At 32.6% G+C, this 17,860-nt stretch overlaps 1 protein-coding gene across 3 annotated transcripts in view; it reads left to right on the forward strand.

Annotated features, from left to right (window-relative positions):
- LOC143230321 (plasma membrane ascorbate-dependent reductase CYBRD1-like) overlaps positions 1 to 17,860 on the forward strand; it is a 54,996-nt gene that overhangs the window by 33,845 nt on the left and 3,291 nt on the right. For 2 of the 3 annotated variants that reach the window (XM_076463650.1, XM_076463648.1), the window contains exon 5: positions 9,252 to 11,075. The exons of the other annotated variant lie outside the window; for it this stretch is intronic. In XM_076463650.1, the coding sequence (XP_076319765.1) occupies positions 9,252 to 9,405 (154 nt within the window). In that variant the 3' untranslated portion in view covers positions 9,406 to 11,075. Of the gene's footprint in view, positions 1 to 9,251; positions 11,076 to 17,860 lie in introns of those variants that run through there. 3 annotated transcript variants of the gene reach the window in all.

Consider the following 17,860-nt stretch of genomic DNA (forward strand, 5'->3'; position numbering starts at 1 on the left):
CCTGCTATTAGTTGCCACAGGAGAATTTTTTTTTTCTATTTTAACCAATGAAAATCATTCGGATAAATTTGCCAGTGTTACAAGTAATTTGATATCTACTGTATAGCACTTTGTTTTTCTAGGTTTTCCTTTTCATTTTAAGACTTTTTGTTCTAGGAACATATTTTTTTTCTTATTTGTTTATTAACTTTGTAACGTTTGCCCATAATGTCACTAAAGACGCTGTATTTTACATTCAGCTACGAGCGTATTATAACTGTGATAGTAGTTCCTGTTTCTTGGCTCAAAGCCGATGAGATTCTTGTGCTTATGTCATTCCACGTTTTCTCTGATCCACGGTTGAATATGTGTGACGACTATATTTTAATCTTAGAATCCCTGACGTTCATGTACAAACAAACTGCTGTTCATGTTAATTTGCGAATAGCAGTACCAATACTATATTTTTTTAGTTAATACCATAGATAAATAAAATACAATCATAACACACTGTAATACTAGTGTGTGTCCAAACCTAGCTTAAATCTGTACGTTTATTAACGATATTATGTTACACATTACGATTTAAGTAGTCTAAAACCGAATTACATTGCAATTTAAAGTCAGAAGTTAATTAAATGTCGATGTGTATCAAATTTATGATATTTGCCAACAAGATTAATACACAGAGTTTTGTTTCTTAATGAAAATATATTTTAATACACAAACAGTACTACAATTTATAATAACTATTCTTACAAATAGTTATTACAAATAATGATTTACATACAAAAGGCTTACAAACTCACAAATAATACTGAATGTTCTATCTGATTCGGAACCTCCTAAGTATCTTATCGAGGGTTCATGATGAGTGAATAATTTTGAGTTTATACTAGAATAATTAACTTAACGTGGAGCTAGCTAGATCTTAGCTGATCACAAACGAGTTTTTCATTGCTGAAGTTATATAATGTCATCTTAAAAATACTGATGTCGAACGTTAATCCGCTGAAGTTAAACTGTTTGTAATGTTCGAAATCTACAAACGATCCTGGTCGAATGTTTGAAGTTCCCAATTTGTAGGCATTAATCTCAGCTATAGCTTCCGATGTTTATAGTATATCAATTGTAGCAAACCATTAATATATATCGTCCTTCGGTGCGGTGGACTGCGTTGTTTACCTTTTGTAAGCGTTAGGCAAGATTCCAGAAATTTCAACTTGTACAACAATACTAGCATTTACATACACATAAACATTGTTGATTCCTACACTCGAGAATCTTATACAACTGTAGTGAATAAGCAGGAATATTTCAATACAGATTTAACCATATAAATTGCACGCATTTTTAAGCATATATTTAATTGAAACAAACATCAATATTAAAATAAATATACAATAGGAAATCTGTCACAGATCCATCCTTATAGAATTAAAAATTGTCTAACTCCAGTTTTTAACTAAGATATTAGATATGTATATATATATATATACATATTGCAAAAACATTAAATACAATACATCGTTAAAGAATTACAAAACTTCAGTAGTCATGACAGTACATAATACAATTAATATTATGATCATAAAATTACATAGCACATGAAAGTGCATCAGTACAAACGTTATCAACTCCTTTGACATGGATTATCTTCAACTCATACTCTTCTAATATTAAACTTCAATTTAACAGTCTTCTGTTTTTGCCCTTCATTTAATTCAAAATTTCTCCAAATTTACAGTGAGATTGGCATTCTCTAGACTCTCAAAAACATCACGTCATACACATAAATTTTCTCCCCAGGTGTCACTGTAAATCACAGTAACATCAAGATAAATTCTAGTCTAACAGACTGTTGAGACTTTGATTCATAACTCGCTGGAAATTGCTTGAGAATGTTTCATTTCAACTTGCATTACACTCAGGAATAAAAAAAGCAGAGATTTCTTTTACCCTATCAGTTAGAGGAACAGCCCAAGATTCCTTTCAGAAGGTTACACTTTGTGATGTATCTGGCTCTTCCAATTTTATCAATACAATCTTCCATTCTTCGAATGGGATTGGAATATGTCTTTGTCAAAACATTTACTTTGCGAAAGTATGTACCGAATCTAACCGAACTATCAGATTTACTGGGCTCTGTAATGCCATTCTTCAGCATATAAGATAGTTTGTTTCCGTATTTTATCAGCCTTGACTGGATTCACACGATAGGAATGTTATTTCACAGGGGAACCATCACCTATATCTACATCATGAACAGCAATGTTAATTTTATTAGGAACATCCAGAAATATACACCCATATTCAATCCCTTAAACTAGCAAATTGATTTTACTCTTCAAGAGTCAAATTATCTAGTTTTGAATTAAGATTGTCCACAATGTTGGAATTACTCAGTATGATGTTGCATTCATCTCCAATATATTCAGTTTGCTGGTGTTTGAGTCAAAGAGACTGTTATTGGCACCAGAACACTCAACGAGTAAAATATTTTTGGATGCATCTCAAGGTAAAAGGAAATCTCTCAAGAGCATTTCGTGATTCTGATAGTCAACTAGCAAGTTCTTCGCTGATCGTACACGAGTGTTTCACAGCTGAATTATATAATGTCTTTATAAAAATACTGACGTCGGATATTAAACCGTTGAAGTTAAATGGTTCGTAATGTTCGAAGTATATAAACGTTCCTGGTCAAATATCTGATGTTCTCGATTAATCACAGTTATAGGTTTATAGAATACCAATTTAGCAAACCAATAATACATACTGTCTCTAGGCTGGTTACGTAGGTTACATTTTGTAACATTAGGCGAGATTCTAAAAATTCCAGCTTGTAGAACAATACTGGTATTTAAATACGTATATTCATTGTTGATTCTTGCACTCGAGAATCTTCTACAACTGTAGTAATGAGAATTTCACGATTCACATTTAACAATATGACCTACATCCATTACTAAATATATATTTAACTGAAACAAACATCGATATTAAAATAAATATATAATAGAAAATCCGTGACTACGTTTATACTGCTAACACACAAATAAAAAACTCAGAACCTACAGACAAATTTATGTTTATGTGAACTATTTCACTTCTCATAAAAAAGAAGACGACAAAGATTTTTAGTTCGATGACTCTTTAAATTACCCATCTTCTATAAAGGAGACTTTGCTCCTTTTTTATTATTGTTCACCGGTAGCTAACATTTAGGTCACGTAGTTGTTTAAGAGTCTGTTCTTTATGTTGTAATTTTTTTAAGTACATAACTAAAAAGATACAACAGGTGTAGAATCGATCAGGCACTTAAGCACTGCTGATATTTATACTCACAAAAGCATGAAAAATTGCTTTTTGACTTTTTATGGGTATGATTTGTGTTTCTATGAACAATTTAAATTAATTGCTTACAAGGCATTCGCATTCTGTTACAAACTAAAAGAAAATGGTCAAGATACGTTCTTGGCTCACGAGTAGCATTTCGATAAAATACTTTGTGTAGTCAACTTATCAACTAACCTTGCAGCCGACCACACACACATATAAATGATTACCATTACAGACTGTAAATTATAAAAAGCGATAATTCGTGGCGATTAAAACTAGTAAGTTCGATGTCATTTATCACTGAAAATAAAAAGAAAAAAGCAACAGCAAAAGGAAAATTTAGATCTTTGAAACGTATAGGAAACAAGTTTAGAGTTGCTCATTTATTATCTTTCATAGTATCCCAAAGTTGCCAGGAAGTTTAGTCAACATCATAAAATTCTATTCGTCCGGGGGCTGCGCTGCTTCGCATGTTTGAAATGACGTATATACAGAAATTAATAAAATATATATTATTGCAAGTACACCTTGGCAATGATCAAACATGCTGTAGTATGTCCACCTTGACAGTAATCAAACATGTTCTTGTATGCCCACCTTGGCGGTGAACAAAAATGCAAAAGATTTAAAGAGTAACAGTTTTTTCGTGTAACTTAGTGACACAAACAAACCAGATAAAAACGTGGTAAACAAATTACAAACAGATGGTCTTCAATATATTAATTGCCCTTTAGCTTGGTCCTCAAGTTTTCATTAAAAACTTTTCTGTGTTCTCCGATTTAAAAATATTCTAAATAATTTTTCTTCACGTATGATAAAATGTAGGAAGGAATTAACAAAGAAAACGTTATTCTGATGCAGATTGGTAATCACAAAGAGTGATCCTCTAAACAAACTATAAAACACGATTGTTATCGTTTTCTTATTCTGAAGAACAATTAGTATTGAAGGCGAAGAACACAATGAAAAGACTTCAGATGAGAGTGGGCTATGCTGATTAAAGTACTATGATTATCAAAATATATTTGTTTATTGCCCACTCCATCTACTTCTTGTTTGTTATATTAAAATACTTCAATGGTACTGTAACTTCCTACTCTCAATGCTGCTTATAATCCAGAACAAGATGTTTGGATCAAACATCTACCAAATCTTTTTGATTCATCATTGACATCTTCATGGCTTGTTCGGACAGAACGAAGACATGATGAATTTTGCTCATCAAGTATTACACTCAGTGGGTGTGATGATCCCACTATTTCTAATATAGCATATAAATATAATTTAAAAATGGCGTTCACATAATCAATGTTTAAGACTTACAAAAGAAAGTGTAAGAAATAGCAATCACCTTGTCTCAATTACGCATCCCATCGAACAATACTCTCATACATATATTAAGTAGGTGGAATTCCAATTTAAGAATATTCAATTAATTTTTATGTTAAAATGTTAAAAATACATATATGTATAAACTGGATAAATGAAAGTTTAATGGTATTAATCCCTTGAAAGCTGTATTTATTAAGACAAACATAACAGTTATATACGGCTTAATTCCAGAAGATTGGTCTTTTATGCTTGACATTCAACATTGCACAACTAGCTTGGATTATTTATGAAATTAATTCTTTCAAACTTCCGGTTACCATGCCTAGATGACAGAACTTTTTTTTTAATCTTAGGCAACTACCAACGTGACTCCCTGAATAAGTGAGATGACACACTCCCACGCCCTCTGGATTAGTTTTAATATTTAACAACAGCATCAACAACAATAATATAGTAAAGTAGAACTAGTCCACATTAATAACTAGCCTAGATTTAGACTAAAAATATAGCTCTCTTATAACAATTTTGTGTCCTGTTTTTGCTATTGGTACTTCGCCGTATTGTAACCTCTTCATTTCCAGCATATTCTTAATAGTTTTCTACAGCTAACGTTCATAACCTTCAGTGAAACTGTAGCATCGTTTTTGCGTAATATATTAGTAAGAAAGTGTTATTCGGGAAAAATACTTCCTCGGCCATCTAATTAAACGCACGATATATTTGTTTGTTTTTGAATTTCATGCAAAGCTACTCGAGGGCTACCTGCGCTAACCGTCCTTAATTTAGCAGTGTAAGACTATAGGGAAGGCAACTAGTTATCACTACCCACTACCAACTCTTGGGCTACTCTTTTACCAACGAATAGTGGGATTGACGGTCACTTTATATCATTCCTACATGTTTGGTGTGACGGGGATTTAAATCCGCGCGTGGGAAATTACCAGTCGAACGCTTTACTCACCTGGCCGTCCAACATTACTTAGATCTTCTTCTTCATGTGTCAAATCTGCGGCAGACATCGACGACCATGGCATACCAATCTTCTCTGTTGTCAATTCTCCTTATCAACTCGATGTTGCTCATTGAGTTCTTGGTGACATAGTTATTGAGGCTGTCGATATATTTAGTTCTTTGGCACCCTCTGCTTTTCCTCCCTTCTATTTTTCCACGTAGCATCTGTTTCTCTATCCCATTCTTCCTACAGATGTGTCCTAGAAATTCCATTTGTCTCTTTCTTATAGTTTTCATGAGGGACCTTTTGTATCCTGCCAGTTCCATGACTTCCACATTTGTTTTTCTTTCAGTCCATGATATTTTTAGCATCCTTCTAAGGACCCACATTTCAGCAGCTTCTAATCTCTTCTCTGTATCTTTGTTCAGTGTCCAGCTCTCACAGCCATATAAGAGAACAGACCATACATATGATTTCAAGGTGTTAATTTTAGTGACATTTGTTATGTTCCTGTTTGTGAATACAGACTTCATTTTATTGAAAGTATCCTTGGACATTGCAATTCTTTTCTTTATTTCTGTGTCACTCTTTGCATTTGATGTTATAGTATACCCAAGATATTTGAAGCTTTCGACTCGTTTTATTCTCACGTCCTTACCGGTTATGCTACATGTGGGTGTAATTGATTGTTTTGAGATAACCATGCACTCTGTTTTCTTTGCGTTTAACTGCAAGCCTTTTTCTTCACTCTCGTCTACTGTTGTTGTGAGGAGAGTCTGTAGATTTCGTTTGGAGTCCGCAATAAGGACTGTGTCATCAGCGTAGCGCAAGTTGTTGATATTGCATCCGCCTACTTTGACTCCCTGATGTTCATTGATGTTTCGTAGGATTATTTCGCTGTTTAAGTTAAAAAGATCTGGTGAAAATACACATCCCTGCCTCACCCCTCTTTCAATTGATCTATATTCACTCAATTCATTTTCAATTTTGATAGCTGCCATTTGCTGCCAGTAAAGGTTTCTAAGGATTCTTAGATCTTTAGCATCGATGTTCAGGTCTGACAACATGTCGAATAGGTCACCATGTCTCACTTTGTCAAAGGCTTTAGAATAATCGATAAAACATAGATATAAATCCTTTTGTACTTCCAGTGATCTTTCCATGAGCATGTTTAGAGCGAAAATTGCAATTACTTAGATATTAAGATGATAATTATGGTATCATTAATATTTATGATAAAAGAACAGTTTTTCTTTTCAAATACATTGACTTCCCTTACAAAATAGTAATGGTCCAAAACACGATTTATATCGTATTGTATTTATTACTTTTTAGATATTGTGAAACGCGTAATAATATACAATTTTAAATAATATTAATATATTAGACATAAATATTGATAATAAAACCTTAATTAAATATTTATAATTATTTTGTAATGAATTTAAAATGTATTCCCATATATTTCAAAATAATGACGTAAGTGAAATTATCTTATGCACAGAAGAAAATTTCTAGAATGTATTGGTATTTTTGTCTAACATCATACTGGATTCCAACTTCAAGGATAGTTTTGCTATTTTCCCTATTGATGACGGTCTGGTGTCACCTGTCGCACATGACTTCCCCTACCGAGCGAGGAGTTTCCCGAAGTTCTGGAAACCCCATTCACGCTGTTATCTAACATATTTTTAGTTTGGCTTGCCATAGGTTTTTCTTTGCAAAATGGTACCTATAGTATGTTACAATTACTTGCTATGGGAGCAGTGTCCATACAGGACCGTTCTGCCCAGCCATTGTTCCTTAGATTGGGGTCATCTGCCTGGCCAGATTGAGTGTTGCGCCATTCATGACACTATGTCATTTTCCTCGCACTCATCCACCACCTGCCTTCCATGACTTCCTATTGATGTACGTTACATTAAATATTGTTTTTCGTACTAATTTTATTTTCTAAATATAATAAACGTGTCCTGGCATGGCCAAGAGCGTAAGGCGTGCGACTCGTAATCCGAGGGTCGCGGGTTCGCGCCCGCGTCGCGCCAAACATGCTCGCCCTCCCAGCCGTGGGGGAGTTATAATGTTGCGGTCAATCCCACTATTCGTTGGTAAAAGAGTAGCCCAAGAGTTGGCGGTGGGTGGTGATGACTAGCTGCCTTCCCTCTAGTCTTAAACTACTAAATGAGGGACGGCTCGGTGCAGTGGGCTAACAACCTACTCACTTAAATACCTGTTGAAGAATCCACAAGCGATTGCGGCCCTATGTTCCTTGATGGAATCTAATGGTGATAACTATCTAATTATAATAAACGTGCAACCATCTTCCCACTTCTGGCAGCAGACATCGAAAGTTGGTAAATATGTGGGTTTAAAGTAATACCAACAGAAAAGAAATAAAATAAAGTTAAAAGCAGAGAGTTGTACATTTTAAATGTGTAAATTATTTTTAGATTTTGTACTTGGGATTTTTTTCTAACAATTCACCCTAATATATGTAATCTCAATTTGATATCAGATTAAGCTTCGTAGTTTATACTTTCCTTCTTTGTGTTTATCTAAAATAAATAATTTTATTTGCCATTTCAGATATGTAAATTATATTGCATTACTTTTTATTGCAAACAAAACGCTTAATGACATCAGTGCATATGTCTATGCATTCTTAAATCGAACCATGTTACATAAGACATTCAGCCGTGGCCATGAAATCATTTATAAGGTTTCTCTGCTTCGACTTTATATATTATTTACATGTTTTGCTAAGACGCATCATAAAGCATATCTGTTAGTGGTAGTTAGGTGCAGGCCTACCCGTGAGAAAGGGTTAAACACTTCCTTGTTGCTTAGTTTGTTTTGAATTTCGCGCACAGCTTTACGATGGTTATCCGCGCTAACCATCCCTAATTTTACAGGCTAGAGGGAAGGTAGCTAGCTCGTCCTCACCACTCACCGTCCACTGTTAGGCTACTTATTTTACAAACGACTACTGATATTGACAATTATAACTTCCCTATCTGTGGTATAACGGGGATTCGAACCCGAGACCCATAGATTACGAGTCACGTGTCTTAACCACCTGGCTATGGAGGGCCTTTTCTGATTGGAAAAAAAAAAAGAAGAAAAGTGATTGTGTGCTTACTTCCCATATGTACTTGCATTATTTTCCGATAGGTTTAATACTTTATTTATTATTATAAAAGTATAATGTATGACATTATGAATGTATGATTGAAATTAAGTCTGCACAGTGCTATTGAGGAATTCGGAGCTGAGCCAAAAAAACAAACAAACAAACTTGTTCTTGTTCATTTTAGTTTGTTTCTTCCGTTTCTTTGGTTGTTGTTAGATCAAATCATTCTTCATTTTTAGTTTGTTTCTTCCGTTTGTTTGGTTGTTGTTGGATCAAATCATTATTCTAATAATTCTTCACTCTAAAAAAATATGCTGCATTAAAATGAACCAATACATCGTATTTGATTTTAATTAAATAAAAATGAGTAGTCTATTCGCGCCCTATGTAATATATTAAAATATTTGTTTGTTACGTTTGTCAGGTAACCCGATGTTGCGTTCGTGATAAATCTTATCAGGAATACCAATGCAGATATTTTAATGCATAGACATATCGAGTTTTTTGTCTTTTCTCTAGTGGGACGGATGGCAATGAGAACTACAAGGACCTTCCTGAACAAGGCATCGTCATCAACGTGTTGGGAATGACAATCATAGCCCTAGGAATCTTGTTACCCTACTTGATTCGCAATGGCAGCTTCAGACGCTTCACTAACCCTACTAGTAATTAACTGTAACAACTGGATATTGGACTTATGTGGTCTTTGGAAACCCAACATAAAACACTTTAGTGTCGTTAGAGTGATGAGGGAACAAGATGTTAACGTCTCATGAACCATGAACATTTGAAATTTGAAAAAAAGAAAGGAAGAAAATTAATTTTCACCAATGAAAAGTCAGTTATGTTTCTGGTGTAAAAATATCCATTTTACCGGAATGAAAAAGTAATTGTTAAAAAAAAATCCATAAACTTTCGTGTTTTAACGATATGGTAACCGAGCCATCAACAGTTAATGATTTTGCTTATTATGAGTACACAACTGTTTGCGAAATATGAATAATGTTTTTGGTTATATAAATGATATGTGATTATAAATATCGTTATTTACAAGACGGGATATAGCAACCAAGTTTTTCTCAATTTATTTTCAGAAGTTGCGAAAGATGCATATACATTAACTATTTTTTCAATAACGACAGATGCTTACTTAAATCATTAAAACAAACTCTTAAACCTCTGAAAGCTCATTACGTCGTATGACAAAGTTTATTTTTATTACTTTCAAAATCATACCTAATAGTTGACGTATTCGTTCAACGCACAGAGAAGACATAGGGTCCCCGTAGATGACATAGGAGAGTCATATCAGTTTGCCGATCCCCTACGTTACTCCATTGTGGGCGCCATAAGAGTATATGCTACTTTTTTTGTGAAAATCGGTCTAGCGGTTCGTCAGTTATAAGTGACTACAATGTATGAGAAAGATATAGGGTCCAACAATGGTGACAGGGGGAATAAAATTCTAACTCCGACCCTAAGAATACTTGCAAAGTAGCAATCAGCTCAGCGGTTCACTGGTTATGGGTAAACACACACACAGACATTTTAATGGTTTACAAGATAAGACCATAGAGCAATAATAATTTAACAAAAATATAAAAATTTTGCTTGCAAGTTATTTTTCATATTTTAAAGAATCATTTGATAAAGTTTCAGTTCCACAAACTAAATATTTAAGTTGGCTTTAAGTTGTTTTTTTTTTTTTGTAATATTGCAAATATGGCTTTTAAGCGCATTTAACTTCCGTTTCCAGTTTTTAACCATTTATCATTTTTGAATATTTTTATTTCAGATATCTCTAGTAGTCTACAGGGTGGAAAACAGATTTATTTTTTATGGATAAATGCATCATTTTTATATGTACTACTCTGTAAAATAAAGCTAATCTCGTCTTCATACATACTTTTGCTGCTGCTTATGCGTGTATGTGTGTATATATATATATATAGTACGTATGACTAAGTTATGAAAAACATATTTGTTTTTTTTATTGGGAAAATTTAATACCAACCATATTAAAGTTAGAGAATTATAAAATTTCCGATGCTGTTGTTTTTATTTATTTACATGTTACTTAAGTTTTATCTTTTACTTTTATGGCATTTATGATCAAACATTTGTATTATTAATTATGGAAACGTTTTCAAGAATTACTTAATCTTATTTGATGGGTGAAAAGTTTTGAGAATGTTATCCTATTGTTAATCAATTTTTATTTATTTTAACAAATAAAACTTGACACAATTCACAAACATTTGTAATTTGAATATGACGATCTAGCTAAAAGTGTTAAGATACACGAAACATTTATCTTTGCAATAAAGTATATTTTAATCACAAGTCACAGACTTTTATTTTATTAAATATCGTAATTGAAGCTAAGAATCTTGGGAACAAAGTATATTTGTTGTGAATGTATCACACACACAGAAACTACAACCCAAGCAAACAAACTGTTACCATCAGTTTTATTTGTAACAATTACAACATACAAAGGATACTATTGGGTTGAGGAATAATTCGTGAGCGTTTTTTCAAGTTAACAAAATATATTCATAAATGAAACGCTTTCGCAAAATATTTCATGTCATTTGGTAGATAATTTTTTGCTCTAATAGATGGTGTGTTTGATTTTCATATGTCTTTAATTTTTGCTTTCATTTTCAGCTCATTAAATGGAATGTCAAGTGGACAAAATCGAGCATTTTCGACACCATCGGCTTTTCGCATTTAATTTCTTGCAATTTCGTTTAAAACAATGCATACTATATACCTAGGTATTACATGAAATAAAGTATCATAATAAATGTTTTGGGTGTAATGTGTTCATGCATTGAAGTATTGTATATTCTTGCATGTAATGCTTGAATGAAATTATTTAAAAACGCTCACGAATTATTCCTCAACCTAATATAATCGTATCACACCGGGTTCCTGCAATAATTCTTGCACGTATTTTAAACACGAATCACCTTAACCTAAATGTAACATAGCATAAGAAGTGAATAAGTAGAAAATTAATCTTAAAATGTATATTATTTTATTCGACAAAATATAATTCCTCAAATGTGTAACGCTTGATATAGACAAATCTGTAGCGTATAGACATATCTGTAATTCGTTAATATTAGATTTTCTGCCTTTGGCAGCAAAGTTAATTTATTTTTCACTTTATACTTTATTTACAATTTTGATTTTTATTCTATATTATGAACATATATAAACAAATTAAAGGTAAATTTTGTGTTTCAAGTGTACTGCGCTTACAGATGCAGATTTCATCCCCTGTTTTTAATTTCTGCTTGTTACTTAGCATTCTTGGGCAATTCATAAAATTGTACATCTGCTTCAAAGCTAAACTGCCAAAAATTAATATTATATTATTTTGACACTTTTTGTAAATAATTTGTTAGTGGTATTCGTTCTAATTATCTTATGCTTATTTTACTGAAGTGTTTCCTGTAAAAAGTATAAAATATGACTTCGAAATGTTTGAATACAAAAAAGTAAAATATGTGTACCAGATATATCCAGCCCCAAAGCAAACTTAACTTTCAAGTAATACTGAGCAGACTTTGTAGTATCCTGAACGCTGTTTAACTGTACTTCATCTGCGTGAAATACATAAATTGTTACAAACGTCATATTTGCCGTTTGATTCTTTAGCTTCGACACTTATTAAAATCGCTGGCAACTTATGTATTCAACAATATTCTCATGATTTGGGTATAGAAGGTACAATCTTTAAATCATAAGTTTTCCAGTCCTTTTTTCACTCTGTGTATTTTTTCGCCCTAAAGCAAGACTGAAAATTAACTTCTTTAAATTCTATAAATATTGTATAAATAGCATAAATATACGGAGTTTAAACATATTTTTATGGATGTTTTAGTACAAAAGAGTAAGATAAAGACTATGATAATTAGAACAGCTAGTTTTTGCCTTTGTTTGGAAATACTTTATCTAGAGTTGTATATTTTAACAAGTTTCCTCAAGTGTTGTAAGTTTCCTTCAACGTATGATTAATTTGATTCTTATAAAAGCTACCCATTTTTTGCAAAGAATATATTCCTGACTTGCTTGTTTTTGTTGCTTTTTGTTTTTCTTAAATCAAAACTTAAATAACAAAGAAAGTATTAAAGCACAGGATTGCGCAATACACGATGTTCTGGATTTTGTACAATGATTGAATATTACCTTTTTATTTTCCTTGATTTTATTGTACTTAATGGTATTGAAATTGAAAGTATATTATTTAATATTGTTATTGTAGCTGCTTTTGGTACTTAGAATGTTTTTACAATAATAAAACATACATATTTATATTTTTGTAGCCTATGTTTTTAATCTAGACGTTTCTATAACGTTGCATAACTGTTTAGCTGTTAGCATATGGACATGGCCTTGATGTTTGTAATTTTCGCCAAAGTTTAGAAAACACAACCAGCCACTTAATAAAAAAAAAGTGTAGTAACTCTGTTAGTCAGTTAAAGGTTAATCAATGAGTTTGTATTTTAGTGCCAGTTAACTAAGCTATTCGTTCAGTGTCGTACTGTAAATTTTGTCTTTGTTTTTTCAGAGAAACTGAAATACAAATTAGTAATACTTCCGTTAATGAAGTTTATAAATGTAAGCCTATTGATGGAGGTTGGTTGTTGTGGTATCCAAAAATATAAAAAAAAAACATCGTTAAGGAGACTTGACTTTCTATTTTTACTTTAAGGAATGCTTTTGAAAACCCCACCCAATAAAAGAAACCATTACAACAGTATGATCCATATATCTTCATAATTCACAGAAACTGAATCCTAAGATTATTCAAACAGGATAATCTGTCTGTAAAAGTATTCGTCTTTTTAAAACGTTATTCGACGAGTACTATGATTGAACAATACATATTTTGTTCACTGAAAGACTAGATTACTGACACACAGATATTACTTTCTTTGATAAACAATATTAAATTGTGATAATTCAGATTATTTTTCTCTAAAGCTTTTCCATGCATTAGTTCCTAACATTTCCTGTATAACTATTGGCTGCCTAAAATCATTGAAAATGCAGTAAAATGCCTGTTTACAACTACGCTCTCAAAGGCTCGTGTTGAATAGTTCAGTGTTAAGTTTGGAAGACAGAAACGAGATACCTACGGTCCTGACCCGGCATGACCAGGTGGTAATCTGAGGGTCGCGGGTTCGAATCATAGTCACACCAAACATGCTCGCCCTTTCAGCCGTAGGGGGCATTACGATGTTACGGTCAATCCCACTGTTTGTTGGTAAAATAGTAGCCCAAGAGTTGGCGGTGGGTGGCGATGACTAGCTGCCTTCCCTCTAGTCTTACACTGCAAACTTAGGAACCCTCATGTAGCTTTGCACGAAATTAAAAACAAAAAACAAACCTACGGTCCGCCAGCGGTCTATTTTTGGACTCCCATCACTAGAAACCGGGTTTCGATACCCGTGGTGGGGCAGAGCACAGATAACCCATTGTGTAGCTTTGCGCTTAACTACAAACAATAATAATAACTTAGTTAGTACTTACTTTCCTCGAGTAGTGCGGATGTTGAAAGCCACTACTTTTACACACCCGCGCTGACAACTTATTTATCCAACTATAATGACAATATATAACTATTATTGTTATGACGACACGAACATGTAGGTCTATTTAATATTTCTGTTGGCCAAGAGGTTAGAATACCTGGGCATGAGACGTTGGATCTGATGTTTCAGGTGTAGTGACAACAAACGTTTTTCGCACTCGTAACTGTGAGTGTGTTTTAAGAGTGATAGCAAATCTCGCCATTCGGTTAATATTAGCTGTGAGGTAGCTGGTGCCGCCGACCAGTTGTTTTACCTCGGGATAGAAATTCAAAATTAGGGATGGTTATGCCTGACATAAAGGAGGTCGCTGATCTAGCCGTTTAGCCCATTTGTGTTTAATTTCTTGATTTTTGACACAAAAGTAATTTACTTTTAACTGTTATAAATTAATATAAATACGTTAAAATTAAAATATGTATTCGCTAGTATGTATTATCATGTTACGTAGACGAAACCACTGTTAGATATTTTTAATCAGCCATTCATAAATGAAAGAAACCACAACAAATGATTTAAAAATTATGTTTAAAGTTGTTGTTTATAATAGTTGTTTTTCAATTTTAAAAGTATTTAGTTTTAGCAGTTTCAGAGAAATCAGTAAAGTGTTCAGCTTTATTAATGCTAGAATTCCAAACAAAAAATATTGTATACTTGTTTGTTTTTTGAATTAAGCACAAAGCTACACAATGGGCTATCTGTGCTATGCCCACCACGGGTATCGAAACCCGATTTTTAGCGTTGTAAGTCCGCAGACATACCGCTGAGCCACTGAGGGGCATTGTATACTTAAAAGTCAAAATTGTACACTTTAAAAAAACATAAAGAAAAAAGAAAGAAGAGAAAGATTTAAAAAGGAAGGATTGGATAATTAACCCAGAAGTAAAATTGTTAGCATATGAACTACATACTTGATTTGTTTCAGATATTTGTGGAAAGCTACACAAAAGCCCTTTACGTTAGCCATTTATATTTTTTAAAGGCTTTGAATATATGGAAGGCACCTAGTCAAAATCACCCACTGACATTTTTTAGGCTAATTATACGCATCGAATAATGAACCCACGGTTCTAATGTACAGAGTTAAAAACCATTTGTGTGAAAAAAAACGGGACGCGAGTTATTGTCTCGTGATTCTATAATGCATTACAATTAGTTCACGCGCATGTTATACATACACTGCCGGCCAAAATCTAACTGAAATTCTATTCCAAGTGGTGAAGATGGCTTCACGAATATCATGCACTGTTTGGAAAGTTTAACTGAGCTGTTTCGTGATGTAGAATGAGGCGTGGTCTTTGAATACGTTTACGGTTTTTAAAGCCTTTCTCTCGTAGATGCCGTCTTATTGTTCTTGAGCTGCATTCTGCGTCTGTAAGGGTTCGATGATCGGTTGGTGTCTTGCCGGAAAACCCGTCAGATCCTCCTGCTCAACCACTTGAAATTCTCGTTCCGTATCCCTCAGGGTCTTTTAAGAAATTTGCAACAGCAGTTTTACTACGCCCAATCTCACCAGCGATGGCACGTTGAGAGAGACCTTGCCTTTGCAGTTCGACAGTTCTGCCACGTTTAAATTCTGTCCACTTTTTAACCTTTGCCATGTTTTTACTCAATGTAACACAGGAGATTTTAGTGGGAAATGTTGACAACGTTAATGCTTGAACATAAATGACTAAATTTCGTTGCGTATTTACCGATTAACTTTTCGTTTCAGTATTGTCTTAAGCTTTTGACCAGCTAGTATTTAGGCTAATTTCATGGCGCTCTCATTTTCCCTATTAAATGTTATAAAGTTTTTTTGTTTTTTTTTTCCCCTTTTCTTATTTTCATCTTTGGAAGCTCTACTCAAATAAGTGGTTGAGTCTAACAACGCAAAATGCATATTTTTTCTTTATGTTCATTGGCCTTAAGATTTTGGCCAGCAGTATATGTATATGTACTATTTAATCCTTTTTTTTTTGCGTAGTTTAGATATACCCAAATGAACATTTATACTAGCTAATTGCAAAATTTGGATTTACCCCACAGCTATTGAAACCTCTACTGCAACATACGGAAATATCTTTCAATGCTTGAAAGAATCGCCAAACCTGCTTGCGTACGCCATGAAACCTGAATGTTAATTAGTCTCATAACAATATTACCAACTTTGCAGAAACACATATAAAATCTACACAAAGATAGCTTCTTTATATCTTGGATATTGTTATCCAAGTAACTTGTTGTATATTTTGTAATGTTATTGCCCTTTATTGACTTAGTTTGACCTATATTTATGCTATTTACTGCAGAACACTTTCTTTTAATTTTCCTCAATTATTTGTTTAAATCATAATTTTTCACCATCAAGTAAGGTCGTGCTTGATGATTGACATTACTTGCGCAGAGAGAAGGTTAATATTGAAGTTTATATCGATTTTCCTTTTCGAAGTCTTATTTGTTTGACTAAATTTATGAATAACTAACTTAAAGCTCGTTTTGTCATCTGGTGGCTAGTTTTCGAACTATTTTGCAATGAACTTGTAAATTTTCTTTATTACACCTGTGTGATGGAAGTTTAGTTTCTTAGAGTTTTTCGTTGCAATATTCATATTCTCAAACTGAGTATTATTATTCAAAAAGGTATATCAACGCAAATATTTAGAATCATACAAATAAACGTCAAATTTTACATAGCTTTTCCAAAAACATCCTTTACTAGTATTTGTCCTTACGCTTTACTATTATTAGAATATATTAATATTGTTTATCTTATGAATCAATAAAGAAACAAAATTATCACTCTTGAATTTCAATTTTATTTTCAATGTTTTTTTTGTATCTTAGCGGATAATATATTTTACTATGGCTTGAAATAGCTAAATAGGCTTATCGCAGAAAACATGCAAAAGTGGTTTAATAGTTTTCCAATTTTTTCACATACATTACCTTTTAATACTTCAAAACAAAAGCTAACTGTACTCATTTTCTTTTAATGTAAAAAAAATAAAATAAAAATAACCATAAGTGCATTCCATGATTTTCAAAGTCCGTAAAAGACATCACACATTACTAAATGTATCATATATTGGAGTCCTTCAAATAAAACTGCAGTCATTTGTATACAATTGTCTACAACACACAAAGTTACAGCTGTTTGTATACAAATGTGCATATAAAACGTTCATTTGTTCTTTATGGTATCCTTTATTCTGAATTTGTAAACTGTATTTTATTTTTTGCACATTACCTAATTTAAGTCCTGTATTTATATGCATAGATTTTTATTTATGTTTTTAATCTGATTATTGTTATTAATTATTTAATTTCTTACTTAAATCCTATTACAATTATTTTAAGTTTAAACTGATTATTGAAGTTTGATTTGGATTATATTCAGTGGGTTACACTTAATGTAAAATTTACTTATTTAGCATCTTATCTAGTTTTGTATTGCATTTGTTAATATTTTTCAGCCAAGTTAATATTTACTTTCAATTTACTTAGCTGTTAAAGCCTTTATGTAAATAAAGTATTATTCTG

Source organism: Tachypleus tridentatus, chromosome 10, assembly GCF_004210375.1.
Source record: "Tachypleus tridentatus isolate NWPU-2018 chromosome 10, ASM421037v1, whole genome shotgun sequence".
Taxonomy (NCBI): domain Eukaryota; kingdom Metazoa; phylum Arthropoda; class Merostomata; order Xiphosura; family Limulidae; genus Tachypleus; species Tachypleus tridentatus.